The 23,249-nt window shown below is 44.8% G+C and overlaps 1 protein-coding gene across 6 annotated transcripts in view; it reads right to left on the reverse strand.

Moving 5' to 3' along the window:
- Positions 1-23,249, reverse strand: part of MORC2 (MORC family CW-type zinc finger 2) — a 48,209-nt gene that overhangs the window by 19,607 nt on the left and 5,353 nt on the right. For 5 of the 6 annotated variants that reach the window (XR_011741658.1, XM_071815791.1, XM_065851509.2 and 2 more), the window contains exons 3-10: positions 21,916-21,950; positions 20,982-21,050; positions 12,639-12,729; positions 11,085-11,193; positions 9,277-9,436; positions 9,085-9,196; positions 5,235-5,360; positions 2,099-2,178 (exon numbers count right to left, since the gene is read on the reverse strand). Coding sequence is in view for 5 of the 6 variants with exons in the window: in XM_071815791.1 (XP_071671892.1) it covers positions 2,099-2,178; positions 5,235-5,360; positions 9,085-9,196; positions 9,277-9,436; positions 11,085-11,193; positions 12,639-12,729; positions 20,982-21,050; positions 21,916-21,950 (782 nt within the window). In the remaining variant the exon portion in view is untranslated. The other variant, XM_071815793.1, reaches the window with a different exon arrangement.

Consider the following 23,249-nt stretch of genomic DNA (forward strand, 5'->3'; position numbering starts at 1 on the left):
ATCGCACCCCCTGCCCTCCCAAAATGGAGAGACTGCAGCTGCGAGACACCCAAAGCAAGGAAACGCAACAGTGGAAGAGTGACCTTGCCTAGAATTTACAGAGGATGAGGTAAGCAAGAAGCTGACAGGATAGCAATTAGCTCCTGGAGATTACCAAGCACCTCTCCAAAAAGGCTCTCAGTTGCCAGAGAAAAGGAACGCAGATGCTGTAGCCAATGTCTGACAACTGGTGTCCACTGTCCTCCAGGCCACGGTCAGCGTTACTTGTGGAAATGCACATTTTTCTGTGCAGGTATGGGAATGCAAAAGGCCAGAGTCTTTTTCCTGGTTTGTTTGTTTTGGTTTAGTTTTTGATGGTTTGCTGTTTGTTTCCCCGCCCCATCCCTCCAGCTATTTTTCAGCTATCAAAAGTTTTGGTTTGGCAAGCCCATTAGCTACTTCCAGAGACTCAGCAGAGTTCTACAGTCCGATGGATTCCAAAAAGCACATCCCTGGGAGGCAGGCACGGCATCCTAGGACTGCTCAGCTGAGACACGCCACCTCTCACCACACAGCCCTGCTTTGGAAAGAGAAAACTGCACATCAACTACAACAACTGGTGAAGATCCCTCCGAAGAGTGCTGTGCGTCCTGAAGAGAAAACGTACACTGGAGATGACAAGAAATTAATCTTCTCTGTCAACAGCAGAACAAGAGAACTTGGTTGTTACAGATTAAATTCATTTTCCTAGAAGCAAAGAAAGGAGATCTGTGCTGTTGAAGCTGAGGTTAATGTTTTAGTCCTGGAGGCTTCCTGTGATCAAATCTTGCAGAAAACAGTCTGAGGGTTGCAGTGAGTTTTTAGCACCACGTTCAAAGTCCTTTGCTCAGCACACACTTCCCCATCAGAGGCAGTGGGCTGGCTCTGGTGATGAAATCAGTTTATGTTTCCACACCAATGGTATCTGTTCTAAGCCTTGGGACACTGAATGGCAGCGTTCTTCAGTGTCAAGACACAAAAGCTCACCTTTCAAACATCATGAAGACCTCACCAACTGCTGCAAGAAAGAAGCCTCTCTAAATCATGCTATTTGCACCTTCTTGAAGGCAATGCAAGTGTGTGCTGAACACCTGCTGCGGCTACAGGACTCAATCTAAAAATAAATTCATCTATGAGAACTGAGGCACAGCATAAAATCTGCTTCAAGTTCATAGTTTCAAGTATCTTGTTAGGTTGTACTTCATGAAGAAGGAATGGGGAACACAGCAATTTACACCATTTCATTTTGCTGGTTTGCTTTGGGCAGGGTCAAAATCATGGTGCCCTTCAGGACTGTGCACAGGCTGAACGCGGCAGCAGCACGTGGTACCTGACCCACACACACACGCTGCCCAGGGCAGCTCTGACCCAAGGATGCCTCTGATTGACTCATGAAGGTGATTTATGAAACCAACCAGAAGATACAGGTCAACATGTTCTACAGCTTCCAAGATTCCTCCTTCATTATGGCATTTCCCCATCAGGGGTTAGGGAGACCACCTAGTATGTTAAATCTGTACAAATTTAATGAAGTTATATGCTATATTTGTATGCTTATGTAATTTCTATTTGCTGAATATCCAACAACGCCAAATTTGGTTTCTCCTGAGGACTACAGGACTTAATAGGAAGGGAAGACTAGATGGACAAAAGGTATGTCCTCAAGGAGCCTTGTACATCCAGGTCAATCACTTCACATCAAGTGACAGAATAAAAATCTAGTTTTTGAACAACTGCCTCAACAGGGAAGGAGCAGAAAGAGAACAGAACCAAAAGCCAATGACACGCAAACATGAGAGCGGAACTGTGGGTAACAGGGCGGCAGCTTAGCCAGGCTGCAGCTGTGACCCCAGGGGTGATTCTGTACGTGTATCCCCAGATAAGTGCTCTTAGGGAATGATCTACGTTCCCTCTATCATATGGAAGTAAGTGTGGGTCATCTGTAGTCGCTGTGATAATTCATTTCCTGAGCAACTATAATAATCACAGAAGCAAGCAATTTCAGGTCATATCCAGCAAGGCAGCCTCTCCTTTCCTTCGCTACAGGAAATCAGGACGCATGCGTACCCCGCAGACTCACCGATCCTCGCCATGTGCTCTGCTTTCTTCACCTCCTGCTCTGCACGGGTCTTGAAACGGTTTGAAGTATATTTGTACATCCTGTGATGACCAAAACTTGATCAGAAACAGCAGTACAGTCAAACCAAGATTTCATCACTGTATGAGAGAACAAGGTCTCCACATGCTACTCTGCTTTCCTCAACAGACTCAATAAATGGACATGAAGGTTTACACATCAGGAATTCAGCATTTTTTGATGCAGTTTTAAGTCAGAGATACTTCAGTAGTAGCTGCAACCACAATACCCTCTTCTGCAGTAGCTGGTGAGGGTGAAATATTCTTGTAGGAAATCCAAAGGCTTAGAGGAAGCAAAAAGGAGGAGAGAATATATATGGAAAGCTTCTCAAAACCCTCCCGTTGCAGATAAATGACCCTTCCTTTCTGCTGCAAACGGCTGAGCACAGGTGCAGTCTGACAGTGCCCATCTCCACACAGGCTCTGTTTATAACAGACTTTCTTATATGGATGGGCAGAGGTGCTTCCATACTGACAGATGAATGGCATTCTATTAAAGTAGTTCACTGGCCTTTAGCAGGAGGATATGAATAAAACTAACACCTGTTTAGGCTTAGGCATCATGACACTTCCCCAAAGATGAGCAAAGAGCCCTTGAGTACGTACCAAACACAGCACGCTGTCTGCTTGCGCTGTCAGACAGGAGGCCCTTCGCTGCCCCTTACCTGTCCCTTTGCTGGACCGGGAAAATTGCAGTTACCTGGCCTGGGCTACTGAGGCCCTGCAAAAACCAGAGCTGAGCATCGCTGCCAGACCAACTGTCCTCTACAGACACCTCACCACAGGGGTACACCTCCCCTGGACACCCCCATACAAATCAGGGTCTCTGTGCAAGCGCAGGGGAGCAGCACTAACCTGCAGAGCACTCAAAGCCCAGTGACTGACTGGGGATGCATGAGCTCTGAACCCAATTCTAAAGGGAAAATCAAGGGCATAAGCAACCTTCTCAGCAGGTTCAGGGAGAAAAAGGAAAAAAAATCACCCATAGCTGTAAAAGCAAAGTAACTTCACTCTCACGATGGACTGATGTACTAGTTTTCTCTCATGAAAGAGCCACCCAGGGCAGACTGAGCTCTGGTAAGGTGTCTGAAGGTGAAACGCTGAGTTTCCACAACCCGTCCAGAGCACAGCATGGACACCCACCCCAAGGGCTGTGCTGGCTCTCAGAACTCACAGGGAAGGTTTCCATGCCTTGTCCCAATGGCCACACAGCTTCTGGAGCCCAAACCAGGCATCAGGAGTTTGAGAGCAGACGGAAGCAGCCTGGACACACTCCAGTAACACTCGGTAAGGCTACAATAATTGCCCCAAGTCCAGGAGCACCTACACTGCTCTGCAGGAAGGCCTTGTTTGCACAGTCTTTACTACTCTGCGGCAGGAGTGGGGATTTTAAATGTAAATATCTTTACAGTGTTAGGGAACTTTTGTTGGCCTGCCATCATAAGCAGATCTACAAGAAGTCTGCAAAGGTGGATCACAAACAGATCCGTTAGATACACCTGCCCCAGCACTAACCTGGTGAGTGTCAGCATGGGGCACCTTAGCCCAGCGCAGGGTTCATCCCCCAGCACCAGCTCCATTTGCTACAACTGGTCCTGAGCACTTGGCATTGCACCATTGTTATGAGACCATGGCACAGCATTTCTCATCTCATCAGCCAGTGTAACCCATTCTGCAGTTGGGTCTTCTCGCCCTCCATGTCAGATCACTCCTTGGCCATGAATTACCATTGCTGAGTAGTTACAGTCCTGCAGGTTAGGGCAAAATTACCATATTCCTTCCCAAGCATCAACTACCAACCACTTGAAAAGGAAGATACTGAAGCAGATGAACATCTGAGGTGACCTGGTCCACGTTATATTATCATCAAAATGCGAGCGCCATGCCCTAGCAGTGGCAGCCTGTCTGAGTCTCACTAGAAGCTGACCTCTGATGAGAGAAAAACCTCTACCCTCCTCCTCCGCTTCCTCTCCATGGTATTTTTGTTGGACTGTGGCACAAGAGGAAGCAGCACATGTAGTTAAAACACAGATAGAAGTTCAGAGATCCTCTACCCAGCAAATCAGGACTTATTTACAGTGTCAGGCTGTACCTACCCACTGCCTCCTACAATGGAACGACTTCAGCTTGATCAACAAGGGCTAAGTAGTAAGTGTAATCTCTCTTGACTTTTTCCAAGTTTCTGATACTACTTCTCACATTTTCATGTAAGAAGCTGAGGAAATATGAGCCTGACGGACAGGCCAGCTGTAAGCTGAGAACTGGCCAGGCTCTGCAGGCAGCGATCAGTGGGCTGACATCGACTGCAGGCAAAGTACCCAATGGCTTGGTAGTGAGACCACACTATTGAAACACTACTGCAATCCAAAATGTTATAGTAAAACAATCTGCAAATACTCTATAAAATTACTACTATTTTACTAAGACAAATCATGTTAAGGTATCTGGAATGCAGCCTGTGTGCTCCCTGGGACAGAAGAACACTATTGCCTCAAACAAATACATGTTTTCCTTTCCCCTCCCATCCTTATAACTTTGTCCAGTCTCTGTTAGGCCAACTGGCTGCACACCTCAGCTCACTTTCAACTTTTTTGTTTAAGGGAATTTAAAAGGAAGATAGGGATAAGTATTTCCCAATCTCTACCGAAAACTAGATCAGCTACACATAAACGCTAACTTCAAAGCAACTGTTCTGATGTGCTCAGTCTGCTTTCTTTTCAGTAGTAAGTCTAACACGCACCACATGTATTTCTTTGTCACACTTAAAAAAAAAAAAAAGGTACTAAACAACTTTGTATGGATATGGTATTTTGAACAACCAATATCTTCACTTCTTTGTTTGCTCTGACAGGGAGCCAAATTGCACGAATCACTCATGTGATTTTCAAAGGCATTAGATTTTCCACTATGTACTTCTTTTTTCATTATGTCAGTACTATATCCCATTCTCTTGCGATCTGTTTCTGTGGCTTTAACATGTATTTTTGCAGGATACAACCAGAGAGAAAAATGCTAACCCTTTTCTGTAAAGAAACTCAAAAAGGTCCCACACGTCTGCAGACTTTAGGTCCAACACTTACCTTGGCTTATACAGGCAGCAGGAAAGTCGCTTGGTTTGTACTTTGTGTCCGTTGATGAAGATCCTCATCCTGGGATCAATATAAAGCACAGCAGCATAGGCACGGAAGGAGCGGCGCTCCGGCTTCCTGCAAGAGAGGGACGGATGCTCGCACAGACCGAGCAGTTTGCTCAGCGTTCCCTTCCGGACCAGCAGGCATCGTCCCACACCGGTCTCTCTAGCCCAGAGATGACTCCAACGATTCATGTCCTGCGTAACCAATGTCTCTTTATTCACAGTGATCATCTTGGAGCCTCTTCCAGTTTTCTCTTTCCTTCACAGTTTTTTCCCCTTCACTGCACTCCAATTAAGAAGAGTCATGACATACTATTGTCACAGAGCCTCCTCCTCTATTCAAACCAAAGAAACAAGTTTCTCCATGGACAAAACTCACAAGATTCTCATTGCTCAAGAAACTGCTCCCTGGGAGCCAAGTGACCGGCAGAGCCGGTGACCTCCTGCACTGCTCTGCACTGCCCGGTGGATCTGAAGCACCTATGGTAAGATTCACACCTCGTGCAGCTATAGCTGTCACCATCTGTATCAAAACTAGCGTGGTCAGCAGGACAAGGGCAGTGATCCTTCCCCTGTACTCTGCACTGGGGAGGCCACATCTGGAGTATTGTGTTCAGTTCTGGGCCCCTCAGCTCAGGAAAGAGATTGAAGTGCTGGAGCGGGTCCAGAGAAGAGCAACAAGACTGGGGAAGGGACTTGAACACAAGCCCTATGGGGAGAGGCTGAGGGAGCTGGGCTTGTTCAGTCTGGAGAAGAGGAGGCTTAGAGGCGAGCTCAGCACTCTCTAGAATGACCTGAAGGGCAGTTCTAGCCAGGGGGGATTGGGCTCTTCTCCCAGGCAGTCAGCAATAGGACAAGGGGGCATGGGCTTCAACTCTGCCAGGGGAAACTGAGGCTGGAGATTAGAAAGCAATTCTGTGCAGAGAGAGTGGTCAGCATTGGAATGGCTGCCCAGGGAGGTGCTGGACTCACCGGCCCTGGAGGTTTGTAAACTGAGATTGGCCATGGCACTTAGTGCCATGATCTGGTGAACGGACTGGAGTTGGACCAAGGGTTGGACTGGGTGATCTCTGAGGGCTTTTCCAACTCAGTCCATTCTCGGATTCTGTGATCCCAGCTCACAGCTGTCTACTTCCAAACACACTGCAGAGACAACTTCCAGCAAGAAAGCTGGAGAAAAGGCTTTCCTATTTTAATTGCCATGCAGCTACATTCAGTAAGGGTTTTCTTTTAATTTTTTTTCTACTCATGTCTTCTGCAGAGATTTTCTATTGAGCTGTACATTTTAAATACTGTTACAAAACACCGATGCACATATTACTGTAAATTGAAAAGGATGTTCTGAATACAGCTGGATAAACAAAGCTCAAACCTATATACCGGACCATTTAACACCAAGCGCATGCCCCACTCGACAGTGTGTGCTCCGACTCCTCCGTTAGTCAGGAGCCTGCTCGACAGAAACTGCACCGGTCACACACAGAAAAGGCACCACCAGGGCAGGAAGAAGAAGCTCTCTCCAGTGATCAATGGTAATCACGAAAGTTCACCAGCAGGTATCAAACAAACCGAGAAGCATATTACATCCCTGGAGGCTCCCAAATCGTTTTCTGCACCCGCACATTCAGTAACATCAAGCTAATACATACAGAAATAAATACGTTTACAGTGTTTGAAGCTGTATTTTTAGAGGAAATTCAAGAATCTCAGGGAAGAAGCATGTAATTTCATAAAAACGGTAAAGCTTGCTAGGTGTGCCCAAGGAGCTCTGCGACTCAAACAAGCATTTGGCTCACTTCAGCTCAGTTTTTCCTTTTCAGACTACAAGTGAACAAAGTTTCCCAAGGGCTCATGTCAGAATCCCCCCCAGACAAGCTGAGCGAACACTCAGCTCTCCCTGAGCACTGTCTGCTCCTCCCTGTGAGCAGTGGCGGGTGCACTTGACCCCACCAGCCAAACCAGAGCAGTTTGGTCCAGGCTCCAGAGGAGGGAAGGGCCTGAGCCATAACCAGGCCAAGAACTCCTGACAGGAGACCCACAGGGAAGCACAACAGCAGCTGAACGCCAGGAACTTGTGAGCGCACAAGTCTCATACACACTTTTTTTACTGTGTGCAATCTGACTACGAGTCAACCAGTTCATTCTATAAATACGACAGCCTGGATGAGCCACTTTGAGCTCTCCCTGCTAAATACCTGAGCTGTATGGCAATGGTTTTACTACTCACAGGTCAGCGGATGAGCACAATTCAAGTTCAATATTAATCATTTAGTTTAAGTAGATGCACATGAAATGTAATGAATTATTTAGAGATATAAGGTTGTATGATTTTTAATATACTCTTTGATTCATGTTACTTGATAGGCTAGATTTGCTAAAAGCTTAAGCTGTGAAGTCCTGCTCATATTTACCAAGGGCAACTGCAGACTACACTGAACCCTTGCAAGATAAAGTCCAGTTTGCGTTTTGCTGGGAAAAACAGAACCAAGTGGGAAAACAACGACCCAAGGCTAACACAGAGACATTACAGATAACTCCAAAACAGGGCCTGTTTTGCACTTTGCTGAGAAGAAAGCATTTATTCAGACTAAAACAGCACCTGCAAGGCTAAAACCAAACCCAATGTCTACAGCTGAACGAAACAAAGGCCCACGAGGAGTCAGGGAAAAAGAGTCCAATGGGGAGCAAAAGGACCTGGTGGTGAAATGTTGCTACTGGACTGAATCACGGTGTGAATGGTCTGTAAATATATAAGTTTGTAGTTCTCTATGCTTGGGGACCTCTGTGCAGGCACCAGCTTGAGCCAGCTCTTCTGCTACACTGCTCCATTAAATTTTTTATTTCCTAAGAATATTGTCTCCTGAAAGTCTGCTCTGCATATGGTCCTAAGGCCTCGCCTGAAACTTTGCCTCTGGAGGTCTAAAATACAGACTCTGGAGCAAACAGTTATCAGGGACAGAGGAATCCTGACCATTTGCACTGCAACGGACACAGGCCTCGCCTGAGTTTGTCTCCGGAGCTCCAGGACAGAGACTCCAGAGTGAACAGTTATCAGGGAGGAAAGATGCCTGGAAGTTTGCTTTGTGAACAGGTACAGGCACCTGCAGAGAAGGTCAGCAGCATTCGGCTTGGTGTATTTCCCCCATGTAGTAAATAAGAGAGTGAACCCACCACCGAACTCTTTAAAGTCGTGCTTCTCTTTACGAAATCTAAACATTGTTCTGCAGCGAGCAGAACCTGAAGTTACTCCCCCGCGACATGAGCACATCCCCTCCCTCCTCCACAGGACATCCAGGAGCTGGCCCTGCTCCCAGAAAGGCCTGGGGACACACCTGGGGACACACGCCGTCTGTACCATCCGCTCCGGAGGCTGCTCTGCTCTGCACCTCGTCAGTTAATCACTAAACTGAACATCAGTTTGAGAGCAGCGAGACTCACAACCAGCTCTCATTCTGATGAACATATCTTTGATGAGCATGGAAAACTAAACCCACAGCTTAGGGCCTCCTTTGTTTGAAGGTGCCTAAAGAAGGGCAGCGAGTTTGCTGCTTTGATCAAGCTGAGACAAGCCGACACAGGCATCCACGCCCACACCCGACACACAACAATAACGCCCGTGGGCCATTTACATGCACAAATTCAAACTTCTAAAGAACAAACTAAAGATCTTCTGAATTCTCCAATTCACCAGAGAAAAGAGAAGCCTTTAAAAAACACACACACACACAGAGTCTACAGCCAAAACCAACACAGAATTTGATCAGAGCCCAAGGGCCTGTAATACCATTTACACTTACGTTCCCTCTGGGGGTGTTTCTGCCATCTGAATGTCTCGGGGGTCGGAAGTCACATCCAGTTCTGGTTCTCCATTATCCATTAGTTTGAGGTTAAAGATGATCACCAGGGTGCCTGAGCAAATAACAACTGAGCGGGTGAATCCCAGCCAAACCCCGAACACCTTGCCCATGACCAGCACCATCCATACGTACCTTTCTCACCACGGATCTTACTGAACTGCTCCATCACTTCCTGTTCCGATTTGAAAGGGGAATACTTGTAAATTAGCTCTGTCTCAATAGCAAACTTCTCCATGTTGTCAGTCACAGGCTCCCGGTTCTGTGCTTTCCAAGTGGGCAGGGGAACGATAACCTGCAAATAACATTGTACCAAGAGCAACTCAGGTTCACCCACTCCAGTCAGCCCCTTCTGCGCATCACAGGGGAGCAACGTACCCTTCCAACAGCCCCATAAGTCATGGCAAGGGTCCTTCCTCGCTTTGCGGTGGTTTGCACATCTGTCACATGCTCGAGGACTTCTCTTTGCAGCCTCTGAGCTGCGCTCCTACGTCATCTAGTCATACACTGAACCATTCCCAAGTAACCTGCATGGTTGCTCACACACTCATTGTTTCTTTTCCTCTCCTCCTATAACTTTCATAATACTAAAAAAGCATCCAAACTTTGCTTCTTTAAGAATGTCAACCTCTGTGCTTAACTTCTCTCTTCAACTCAAATATCCTTCAATCATGTTTATCCTTTCACTCTGTATTATTTTTATGGGATTCTAGCAAGGTTATTGGTGTTTTCTGTTGTTTGGAACAAAAACACAGACTGAATTATGGACTGCAGCTGCCTATTGAGGGCACTGAATCCCATCCTCGCTTTAGAATTGATGTCAAGCCAACATTTCTGGCTCCAGAGCCGCTGTGGGAACTACATCACTGTTCCCAACCTGCTTCAGCCATCAGCTGCCCGCCAGCAAACACCACAGAGCTGCCTCCCCATCGCAATGGAAAACGCTTTCTTAGATACCATCCCAGCGCAAATTTAACACTTTTCTTTATTGGCCTTGCCTGGAAAATACTTGTGCTTGAGCACAAAAATACTTCCATGTTAACAGTCTGAATACAGAACAACAATGCCTGAATTATGTATTAAGATACACGTTTTCAATAGGTAGAACCACACTGATTTTTTACTGAAAAAAAATCTGAAGGAAGAGACATGTCTCGAGTTTATGACCTGCAAGTAGCAACTTCAATCATGCCTTCAGTTCTCTACAGAAAATCAAACCAAAGCAATAAATTTAAATATATCTCAAACTCAAATTTTGTGTGAAAAGGAAAATGCAAGAAGTCTGGGCATAAGAAACTTTAAACAAAAAGCAGCCCTTCAAATTCCAAACTCAAACTGAATTAAAACCATAGGGAAAAAACCTGTGATAACTTTGCAGAATCCCTACAAGTTTATCACCACAAGAAAACCACTCACTGATCACAGAATCACAGAATCAACTGGGTTGGAAAAGACCTCAGAGATCATCCAGTCCAACCCTTGGTCCAGCTCCAGTCCATTTACTGGATCATGGCACTAAGTGCCATGTCCAATCTCAGTTTCAAAACCTCCAGGGCCGGTGAGTCCAGCACCTCCCTGGGCAGCCATTCCAATGCTGACCACTCTCTCTGCACCGAATTGCTTTCTAATCTCCAGCCTCAATTTCCCCTGGCAGAGTTGAAGCCCATGCCCCCTTGTCCTATTGCTGACTGCCTGGGAGAAGAGCCCAATCCCCCTGGCTAGAACTGCCCTTCAGGTCGTTCTAGAGAGTGCTGAGCTCACCTCTAAGCCTCCTCTTCTCCAGACTGAACAAGCCCAGCTCCCTCAGCCTCTCCCCATCGGGCTTGTGTTCAAGCAACCAGTGTGGCAACCAACACGGCCACAAACTCCGCTCTGACAGCTGGGGACATTCAGATGAGACACCACGCACTGCGTTAGTTCATTACAACAAAGGACACGCGAACCTCATCGATGCCCTCTTCCTCGTGGAACGTCCGTGACAAGAGGAGGCAGGTCATGGTGTTGTCTTTCTTTGTGAACAGGATGAAATCCTTCCCGATCCGCATGGAACCCCTGGAGACAGATTTCAGTCTGCATGTTACACCTGATGCACAACAATTTCTCAAAAGCAGAACACATTACAGAGTTTTCTTCCCATTATGTTTAACTGTGAGATGCCAACACTCAGCACGGCACATGGGCTTCAACAGCAACATTTCATTCCTTTCAAAAGGTTTCTCAGTCTGGACAGTTTTTAATGTTTCAAAGCATTTAACACCAGTCACAATTGAAAAGAGCAGAGGTACAGCACAGCTTTCCAGACTCATGCTATGTAGACTAAGGTGAGATGTGACAATAACCTTCAAATCGATGAGCAGAAATGTGAGAAAGCGAATGCACACTTCATTCCACTGTACACAAAAGGAACTGGAGCAGACAAGTTTCTTGGAGACAGACAATTTATTTCCTAATGTCTAACCTTAAGGACTCAGTGACACTTCGGCTAATGCAACTTAGCAGGTAGTTGTCACGAAAAGGGACAGTCCCATCTTCCTCCCCACTCTCCTATACCCAACAGTGCCTTCCCCATCTTCTTTTACCCTATTACCAAACTTGTCCAAAAAACCTTAACAAAAAAATTAACATAGTATTAAAACAAGGATTAGTGTTCTACCAGTTCACTTCTCTTTAGATTGGCTTAATGCAATACCAAAGCTCACCTTTCGCATGTTTAGGCTTCATTTTGCATTTCTCAGCTGTAATACAGTATGTCTCTTGCTCAAGGTTAAGAACAGGACAGCGATGTGTCCTCTGGGATCTGTCCTGCACTGCAGCTGGATCAATAGTATCTCAAGATCCCCTACATCCCCTTTTTTCCTTTCTCCATAGATATTTACAGAGTCCCATAGATTTCAGCAGCAAGCCACATAAAACAGCAGCAAGCAGAGTAGCTCATCAGAGTAAGCCATAAAAGCCCTTTAACTTTCCCAAATACAGCACTTTGCTACAGCAAACACTTTCTCTTTCTTAGCAAATCTCCTCCAACCAGCAAGATTTCCTTCACACTTAATCCCTCTCTTTCCCTCATTCCTTCCATCATTCCCCTTCTTCTCCATGCAGTTGTTTAAGAGAAAAAGAAAAGGTATAAGTCCATCTGACTTGCACAAGACAACCTTCCTAATGAGAGCCTGCAGCACCATTTTGCTCCAATTTTACCATCTGTCTCCTACAGGCATATTAAGGTTTTGTCTCCTGCTCTAACGTTTTTTTTCCCCCCAGCTCTGAACTGCATCCTCTGCATCACACAAACATTACGGTAAAACACTGTCATCAGCTTTGGACATGCTGCCACTGAAGAACTACAGCAGATGTTCCAAGAGTTCCTGCCTACCAAACCGTGGTATCTTTATTTAGATTCCATTTAAAGAAGAAAAAGATAAAAACTTTGGAGCAAAAAATACATTCACTATCTCAGCTCTAACCTCCACAGTCTCGGAGGCTGGTTCTGTTATACCTACGATTTCAAGCCGTTCCCATACTGGCCAATTTGAGTTGACTCAGGTGATCGCTTGGCTGATTTACCGAACTGAGTAACACTGGCAGCTTCATCTGGAACAAGAGACAGGGAACAAAAAGAATGTTTATTGTGATATACAGACACACACATACATCTTTTAGACAAACTTATTCACCACCATAAGCAGCACAGAAGGACTACAACACAGAAGAGGCCAGAAGCCCAAGCCAGTCTCATCCTGAAGCTCTATCACAGAGCTCTCTAAAATATACATTGCCCAATGGCATTTACATTATCAAAAGCTTTGCAGAGATGCTGTTACGCTGACAAGAGTTTGAAGTTTCAGGCTAGCCCAATGCACCATCCAAACTTCACAAAGATGTTTCTCTTTACCAAAAAATGTCCACAGATGATCTGCTGTGTCCACCACAGTTACCAACGCACTCACGGACCAAACGCTGCCCCAGGACACGGCAGTTCTGCTGGACACAGACCAAACCCACGCGGCAGCGGGCAAGTCAGTGCTGTAGAAAACGTCTTGAGTTCATGCTAAACATCAGCTTTCCTTTATGACATTGAACTGAATGCTATGATTAATTAATGCACTAGTAAGACAACAGCTAATTTTCACAGCAGATTCCTGCAGTGCTGGCAGCAGGACAGCTGTGGGTGAAAAGGCAGTACTAGCAAGTACTGCAGCAATTAACAGAGTATCTTATTAGCGCGGGACAAAATGAAAGGATGTGATGGCTTTGCAGTTGACAGGGTCTGTCATTTTTAGTTCAAGGCGTTCTATTGTTCAAAGGATAAAGCCTTTTAACATCATCCATAGGACAGAACAATTCTTCTCCCTTCCCCCAAGAGATAACAATCACTTCACCATAGAGTTTACTGGGAGAAATGAAATGCAGTTCCAGAGACAAGGAACACGAAGTGCCTTAACAGGAAGGCTGACAACAATGACAGCGCTCAGATGCGTACACAAGCTGCGGGGGAGCACGGGGGCTGAGCTGCGGACAAGCTGCATTTAAGCTCATAGGAGACTTGCGCAGGTCCACTAGTGCTAACAGCAAGTTTCTACAGTGAGTTTAGTACTAACACTGCTGGTCTAACACAAAACCAACCGAGCTGGGTGTCAGAATGCCAGTTTCCATTGAAACAACATTCAGATTTAAAGCCCCAAATTACAGGGTGAAAATACAGAGGAACAACTGTGCAAGCACCTTGCTGCCTCAATCCAGTATGTTCATAACAGAGGTTCACAGTTATTTCAAACCCAGTTTTTGACTGGATGACAGTACCTCTTCCTTTCCTTCAGCCTACTACAGTATTTTCTAGCCAAACAGAGAAAATGTTACATTATCTTGTATTCAGAAATCTGGGTAAGGATACTAACAATGATTATATTATTATTATATTACTGTAGTAGTTTCAAAGCCTGGCCAGGAAACAGGAGAGGGGATGTTCTCAGAAGAGAAGGCTACTGGAACCCTTTTACTACATAGAAAGTTGCATCAACAGCTATTTAAAAAAAAAATTTGAGAAGCCTAAAAAGGGAAAAGAGCAATTGTCCAAAGCATTTCCTCTCTCAGAAAAGGTGACCATATGGTTTATTACTCAATGCTGGATGTACAAAACCATCCTATAAAGCTCCTTCTTTTTGGGCAGAAGAATGAAGATGATGCTGACCAGATGGGACGACTCTGGAGCAAGAGAACATCCCTCTGCTCCAGGCTTGCTATCTCTGCGAGAGATTTAACCTTTATTTCCTCTCAAGAGTTAAGGTACAAATGAATTCTTTTCCAGCTTTTTTGAGTTAAGGCTCTGGAGGGAGTTCCACTTACAGCTATTTTAGTCACACTGTTTCCATTTTGTCGTGTCTCAGAATCACTGGATTCAAAACAAAATCAAACCAAACCAAATCACCTCCCTGGCAACAAGAAGGGGGAATGTGATCTGTTCCAAAGAGACGAGCGAAAAAACAATTCAAAGGAATTCACTCAGGATGGCAGAGTGATCTTCAGAGCCCAAGAAAAGGAATCAAGGGCACAGATAAAAAGTTTCCACATACGAATTATGAGACACCTGGGATGAAGAACTGAGGGACTGAGCTGTTCGGTTCCCGAGCACTGGGCCTCCAGGCCAGCACCAGAGCATCCTCCTGAGGGCCAGACGGGAGTCACAGCACAGGCAGCGCCTGCTCCCCGCAGGGGTCACGGGGCAACCACCGAAGTCAGACCAGGCTCCGCCGTTTGAGGACAGTCCTCACTTGCTTCCAAATTCTCCTGTTGAGAATATACTAAAGAAGGTCCCAATCTGAGCACAGAAAGTTCTCCTTCTCCATAAATTCATCTGATACATTTGCATCAGGTAGAGTACTTGCAGTTCACTTGGCAGCATCCTCAAAAAATATCCCAGAGCCAAAGTATCTAATTCACTACCTGGGGAAATCAGCCTAAAGCCAGTTTACTTCCAGTCAAGCTTTCCCTGGGACCGGGGAACAGGGGAGACACACTTCAGTCTTTTATGACCCTAACAAACACAGACACCCAGCCACCTGAGAGAAATGGCTCAACACAGCTAGTGATTAGTGATAATCACTTTGATATAAGTTCCTGTGCTTTATTTCAAAAACATGTTAACTTGAGAGGAAATGTCAACGTGCTGCAAGGTTAGAGATATTTTCCCTGGAGAAATGCACAGACCAGCCCCCTGAGGATTGTCCTCTGAGTGTCACTGCCTACACACAAAACCATGTACACACACTTTAAGTGCTAGAATCCCAGTTACATTTAAACTTCATTCCTCATCATTATGAGCTTTGGACAAACAGTATTTTAAAAATACATGATCTAATAAAGTAACCAAGACATTAGTACTTCATTAACTGCATCCAGTAAAACAAAAGCACTTTTGAGCTTCCAAACATCAAAAATACAGTTTAAGGAGTGTACTGGTTTAGCTGAACTGAGGTAATTTTCCATAAGGTTAGTTTATTTTCTTGTTGATAGCTGGCATGATCCTCTGTTTTGAATGTAGTTTGAGATTAGTAAGATAGCATCTGGGATAGAGTTAATGTCTTCTTCCAGTAACTCTCAGGTGTTTGGTGTTCAGAACTAAGCATGAAAGAACACAAGAACTTACTGATGTTGATGCTTATTGATGGGGAAGCCACAGTCACCCCTCAGTTTCTCATGTTTTCCAAGTAAGCAGAAGTACAACACAGGGAGGAGCAGGTCCAGGACAGCTGACCCAAGTTGACCAACAGAAGTATTCTACACCACGAACATCGCATTCCATATTTAAGTGGCAAGTTGCTGGGAACGGCTCTTTCCTCAATGGCCACCACCCCTGGGGTCCCTGCTCCTGCTGCCAGGGGCTGGCTCCATCACCCTCCCTGTGTCCTGCTGTTGCTCTCTGCACCTTTACTGGACTCACTGAGCTCACAGTGTCCACCTTCAGGAGTATATTGCTGGGAGCACACATTCTAGCGTCTACATATTTGTTTTGTATCATTTTCTGATTAATATTAAATCTGTTTCTATTTCAACCCACAAGTCTTTCATCCTCTTTTCCTTCCCTCCAGAGAAGGAAAGGTGTTTTGCTGTTTAGCTGCTGGCCCAGCACTAAATGGCAACAAGAAGCAAGAACTGATGTATTTACTGCAAAAGGAATGGAACAGATCTCCTTAAAGACTACACAGAGCCAAATGAAACAGGTGATTGGGATAAGCCAGCACGGATTTACCAAAGGTAAGTCATGCCTGACTGACCTGGTCACCTTCTGCATCAAGGCAGCACTTTCTGTCCACATGTGTAGCAGTGGATATTGTTTAGCTGGGCTTCAGCAAAGCACTGAATGCTGTTTCCCACAACCTGCTCCCAGACACACTGGCAAGACACAGACCAACCAGATCACCTGCAAGATGGGGAGGGAACTGGCTCACAGGTCATGCTCAAAGGGTGATCATCAATGGTTTTCACTCTGGCTGGGAGCCTGTCACAAGAAGGGTCCCTCAGGGATCAATGCTGTGCCCCACACTGTTCAGCATCTTCATAAGGGATCTGGATGACAGCATCGAAAGCACCCTCACCAGGTTTGCTGATGGTTGTGAACTGGACATATCAGAAGGGAGAGACATCTTAGAGGGAGACCTGGATGTGCTGGAAGAGTGGACAAGCAAGAACTGTATGAAGTTCCAGGGAAGGGTAAGGTCCTGCACCTGAGATGAAACAACCAAAAAGCCCAGTACAGGCTGGGATCCGGGGAGCAGTTCTGCTGAGAGGGACCTGGTGGACAAGAAGTGGAACTGGAGTGCACCACTGCAGCAACAAAGTCAAATGGGATCCTGGGCTGTGTCCACAGAGACAATACTACAGACAATGAGATGTGAACATCCCACTCTACTCAGTGCTTGTCAGGCTACATGTGGAATACTGTGTCCAGTTCTGGTCTCCTCAATTCAAGAGACACAGGTTCTTTGCTGGATAAAAACTGGCTGGAGGGCCAGACCCAAAGAATCATGGTGAACGGAGCTAAATCCAGTTGGCTGTCGGTCATGAGTGGTGTTCCCAAGGCTCAGTATTGGGGCCAGTTCTGTTTAATCTCTTTATCAATGATCTGGATGAGGGGATCGAGTGCACCCTTAGTAAGTTTGTAGATGACACCAAATTGGGTGGGAGTGTTGATCTGCTGGAGGGTGGGAAGGCCATACAGAGGGATCTGGACTGACTGGATCAATGGGCTGAGGCCAATTGTCTGAGGTTCAACAAGGCCAAGTGCTGGGTCCTGCATTTGGGTCACAACAACCCCATGAACACTGCAGGTTGGTGAAGAGCGGATGGAAAAGGCCCTGGGGGTGTTGGTGACAGCGGCTGAACATGAGTCAGCGTGTGCCCAGGTGGCCAAGAGGCCACAGGATCTTGGTTGGTACCAGCACTGGTGTGGCCAGCAGGCCCAGGGCAGTGATCGTCCCTGTGCTGAGCACTGGGGAGGCTGCACCTCGAATCCTGGGGACAGTTCTGGTCCCCTCAGGCCAAGAAAGGCCTTGAGGTGCTGGAGTGAGTTGAGAGAAGGGAATGGAGCTGGTGAGCGGCTGGAGCACAAGTGTGATGGGAGGGGCTGAGAGACCTGGGAGGTTCAGCTGGAGAACAGGAGCTGAGGGGAGACCTTCTGATCTCTGAACTGCCCAAGAGGAGCTTGAGCAGCTTGAGTACAAACGTATTTGATCTTCACACCTCACAATTCAGTGTGATCATTAACAGAGCCAATGCAGCAAGTTCATAATGCAATTGCAGTAAGAGTATGTCCTGGTTTCGGCTGGGATGGAGTTAATTTTCTTCCCAATAGCTAGTATAGTGCTGTGTTTTGCATTTGGTACCAGAAGAATGTTGATCATGCACTGATGTTTTTTGGTTGTAGCTGAGCAATGTTTACACCAAGTCAAAGACTTTTCATCCAGGAAGCTGGAGATGCACGAGACACTGTGAGGGGACACCTGGGACAGCTGGTCAGACCGGCCCAAGGGATGTTCCACACCATGTGATGTCATGCTCAGTATGTATTTTGGGGGTAGAAGAATGAAGGGCGGGACATTCAGAGTTACGGTGTTTGTCTTTGCAAGTAACCGTTAGACATGATGGAGCCTAGTTTTCCTGGAGTTGGTTGAACACCTTCCTGCAGACGGGAATTAGTGAATTAATCCCTTGTTTTGCTTTCCTTATGTGCACAGCTTTTGCTTTACTTATTAAACCGCTTTTATCTCAACTCACAGGTGTTCTCCCTTCTACTCTTCTGATTCTCTCCCTTAACCCACTGGGGGAGAGCAAACAAGTGGCTGCATGGTGCTTAGTTGCCGGCTGGGGTTAAACCACCACAGCGTCACTTGAGAAACATAACTAGTTTATAGAAATGCTAATCACTTGCACCTTCCACTAATTTCAGTTGAGGAGCTGCCATTTTGCTTGACAATCAGGATCTATCAGACAGAGCACTTAAATTTGGTTTATTGCCTCGCTATACCCTTCTCTGTTTTCAGATCTTGCCAGGCAAATCTAGAAATCTCCAACACAGAACAAGACCAATGAGACTGAACAACAACAGGACAGAGTAACAGAGAATGTGTCCATGGAACAGTTCACTTGAGCAGTTCAGCTCTTGCCTCTGTCGAATGCACCCAGATACATCTGGGTTTATTTTACTCATCCTTCCAGATGATGGTTCATCCAGCCTTCTAAGCTCCTTTCAATGTACTCAGGAAGCCCACACACTAGTGTGGCAAGTCATGTAGCTATTCTTTTTAACTATTATTCTTAACAAATCTGAATTAAAATTATAATGCGGAAAAAAAAACCACTCCCAAACCTTATGATTCCTGTTGAAGGAAGCTCTGTATAGATGTTGATGCTACTTTCAACACAAAAAGGGAGAAAAGTCCAGTAAAAGGTCTTCTGCTGACATCTCCTAAAATCAGCTTTCAGAGGTCTTCAAGATGTCTTTAAAATTGCTATATCCTGCATTATGAGAAATGAAAACTCTGAGCCCTATACCCAGGGACAGAAACAGAGAGAGGCCCACACAGGGAGTAAGAATAACACTCTCCCCAGACACTTTTGTCCATGTTGACAGGCACGCAGAGCAGCAAATTGAATTTCTACCTGGCTGCCCTCGGTCAAGCGACTTTCAAATGCATATCAAGTTTACTATGACCATCCAGCATTGAAGCCATGAAGATGTCATCACTAGAGATAGACTCTGCATCAAAACAATACATCTCAGATCACTGAAAATTAAGAAGGGCTTTTTTGAAAACACTAAACAAAGTTACATATCAATTTTACATTCTGAAATGCAATGCCCTGGAAAGAGGCAAAGATATCTTCACAGCCTACTTACAATCAAATAAAAGCTATTTTTTTCAGAGGCAAAGGGAACCGCACTTGGATGCAAGCATGAAGACAGTCAAAGGACATCAATCATATGGTATTTGCTGCATATGATGTATGAGAAATACCACTACAATTCCCAGTATCTACCAAACTCCTCTACAGAGTATTTCACACTACCAAGGTCAAGATAAAATCCTTTGAGATTTAGCAAAAAGATCAGTCAAAAAAACCAACTTAATACTTAGCTAATAATTAAACCCCACTTTGTCACAAAATCAGAAGTACGGGTGCAGCAACATTGTAAAAGCTGCTATTACACTCTGCAGACATTCCTCACCTTCTACTCTCTACGTAGAGACAAACAAGTAGTTTTCAAGAAAAGCGGAAAAGGTTGTATTTCTCCCTGGTCCAAAAGCTTGTGAGAAGGCTATAGTTAAAGCCTCCGAACTTGTTCTATGGATGGGGCTTGATTGCTTCCTTCAATTCCATTTGCAACAGAAAAGTACTCTCAGAAGACCTTTTTAGCATCCTTAACTGTATTACACATAATACACAGAAGGTACCCAGAGTTCAAACTAATTCCTTCATGCAGGTCATAAATCTGAGTATCAAAGACATCACTGTATTTTATAAGCATTCATAAACAAAACTAAACACTGCATATCACAAGAAGATCTTAAAGTACTGAGGGATCAGAACAAAAATGTTTGTCAATGCTCGTTCATCAAATTCCTCCACCTTCTCCAAAACCTTCCAATTTAGCCCAACTTTCTGCTCAGTGCAAAGCTCCTCACAGGAGGATTTCACCATCTTCAAGACACAAAGAAGGTGGTGTGGGTTGACAGTGGTGTTCTCTGATGTTAAAGCAAAGCAAGAAGGCTTTTCTCCTGCTAGACTCAACACAGATTTACATCAACTCGTATGACAAGGCAGAAGGGCCTTTGTTACATTCTTCTCATACTTATAAGATTTCCTATCACCTTTCCTAATCTCAGTCACAATGCCAATGATGAAACAAAGGCAAAATATTTTCAAAGCTAAGCTTTCCATTTCTGCCATGGCACGCTTTCTTGTTAGAGCTGAGATACACCAACAGTTTGGCAGTCTCTACTGAGGAGAAGAGTTATGCCCATCAAAGCTTGTGCTCATAACCCTTCTGGCTACGCTGTTCTTCCTCCAGCCCCAAGGGCAGCTTTGATGTGCTGGAAAAACACAGGCCATGCTGACTCAACTCTGTAATGCAGCAGACCAGTTTTCTTTTGGTCAGATTAGTTTTCTGCAACTGAAAAGGTGAACAGTTTGGTACATGACACAACGCAAAAGAGCCTGTGCAGAGGCGGGAACACATATCCAGGCAGGGAACACGCCCTTTTCAACAGAACCGAACTGTTAATTCAGCTTAAGCCATAACACAAAACTTCAGCTTGAAAATGCAAGTGTAACTTCCAGTCACTTACTTGAATCCATTCCTGTTCCATCATCCAAAAAACACAGCATGAATCCACCTCGTAGGTCTTCCCGTGGTTCTACAAGAGAAGAGTTATTCAGTACTCCCACAAGCGAAAGTTAAAAGTTTCATAAAATGGAAGGAGTGTTCACAACAGAAATACCCCAATAAACAGGACTTTCACAACCCCAATATGGCAAAGCTGTAAGAAAGAACACCAAATTTTTGTTACAGAATTACTAAGAACTTCTCCTGCACTTTAAACTCTATTTAAATATATGCTACAAGAGTATATTGTAAAAACAGGTTTCTTAAGCATCCAGTATAAACAGTTACTCACTATAGCTGACCTCAGCTGAAGGCTGATCTAAGAGCTTGCCTGAGATTTTTGTAAAGGTACTACTTTTAGAAATATAACAGACACTGAGGTATAGGACGAAGAGTAGAATAGTAGAATTATTTAAGTTGGAAAAGATCCTGATGATCATCGAGTCCAACCGTTAACCTAACACTTCTTAAACACCTCTGGGACGGCTACTCAACCACTTCCCTGGTCAGCCTGTTCCAACACTTGACAGCCCTTTTGGTGAAGAAATTTTTCCTAATATCCAATCTAAACCTCTGCTGGCACCACCTGGGGCCATTTCTTCTCATCCTATCACTTGTTACTTGGGAGAAGAGACTGACACCCATCTCACTACAACCTCAGCTGCTCTCGTAAGACTTGCTCTCTAAACCCTCCACCAGTTTTGTTCTTCTTCTTTGGACACGCTCCAGCACCTCTCTGGCTTTTTCTTGTGGTGAGGGGCCCAAAACTGAACACAGTAATGGGCATAAACACCCTTACTCTTATTCTACCAGGCACAACACACGTTTGCAGCCTAAATCCAAGTTAACTACTGACTTAACTGCTGGCATGCAAGGAAGCAGCAGGAGTGACTTACCAGTATAAATGTCTATTCTTGTGGCATCTGCATCTCTACAAAGCAATAAAACCACAATCAGTATTCAAATGTCAAATACAAATTAAGCTAAAAATCCAGGCACATGTAATAAGTTCCAAAATGAACCAGCTGCTCGGATCAAAGTCCACAAAGGCCCCACAGTCAGCACTAACAAGTTAAAAGACACATTGTTCTATTACACTTTTTGCCTACTTGAACCCAAACTCCAGCACAAGACACTGCTGCCACACAACTAAAACTAGTTACAGTGAATACCACTGGACAGCTAACAAAAGTCATGTTAAGGAGAGGAGGAGCGGGAATCAAATAAGCACACACTTCCGAAGTTCCTCCTATATGAAACAAACAACACCTACTTTTTTTTCTGTCAAGCTACCTATGAAAAGTTTAGTAACTCCATATAAAACTCCATCCAAAAACATTCACGGTTGTCATAAGAAATGATCTTTTAATGACACAGTTTAAGTAAGGCCTTTCATCCAGTGTGCATCCTCCTCTGTATTTGGAAAAGCAGCACATGCAGCACTACTGCCCTCTTCTTAAAACCATTGTTTTTCATGTAGACCCATCACATACTCTTGATTGGGTGATCAGAAGAATGGAGTTGTAATGCTGTAATAAAATTCCACTTCCTAAACACTGAAGTCACTTTGTCTTGTCTTTGCAACTCCAGTCAGGCACAGCTGCCTCCTGCCCAGGCGGCCAACCTCTCTTTCTGTCAGAGGAGGAACCAAGAGATTACCTCAAAGATGCTACATTGAACTACCTTGTAGCAAAAGTGAAAAGGGGGACACTGCGCACACACACAGCTGATTCCCTACAGAGAATTTCTCCTACACAGAAATTTACTGGTTTCAGCTCCTTAAATTACAACCTGCATACTGTGATAATTCACAGTTGATAGAAAACTATCTCAAAATATTTCCACATCAGAATAGTTTGTGAAGCTCAAGGGGGTATTGAATGTAAGGCTTGAGATGCAGCTATAGCCCAGAGTCCCAAATGCAAACATGAGGAATGTGGCCTAAAACCTGCAATTTCCAAATACTAAGTCTCAAGTGTCACAATTCCTCTAACTGTTCTTGCTCTATTTTTCAATATCCAGCTTCTATTTTCATCCTATCACCATGCTTGATACTAAGAGTCAAGGATTATCTAAGTATCTTAAGAGTTCCAGCTGTAATAATTATTATTTTACCAGCTTCTCTCAACCTTAAATCTACCTTGTGTGTTCTAACTATTTCCTCTCCAATCTGAGTTGTTCTATGATTCATTCAAACTTACCTTTTCAGGAATAACTTTTTTTTCTTTTT

The sequence above is a fragment of the Patagioenas fasciata genome, chromosome 17 (genome assembly GCF_037038585.1).
Source record: "Patagioenas fasciata isolate bPatFas1 chromosome 17, bPatFas1.hap1, whole genome shotgun sequence".
Lineage (NCBI taxonomy): Eukaryota > Metazoa > Chordata > Aves > Columbiformes > Columbidae > Patagioenas > Patagioenas fasciata.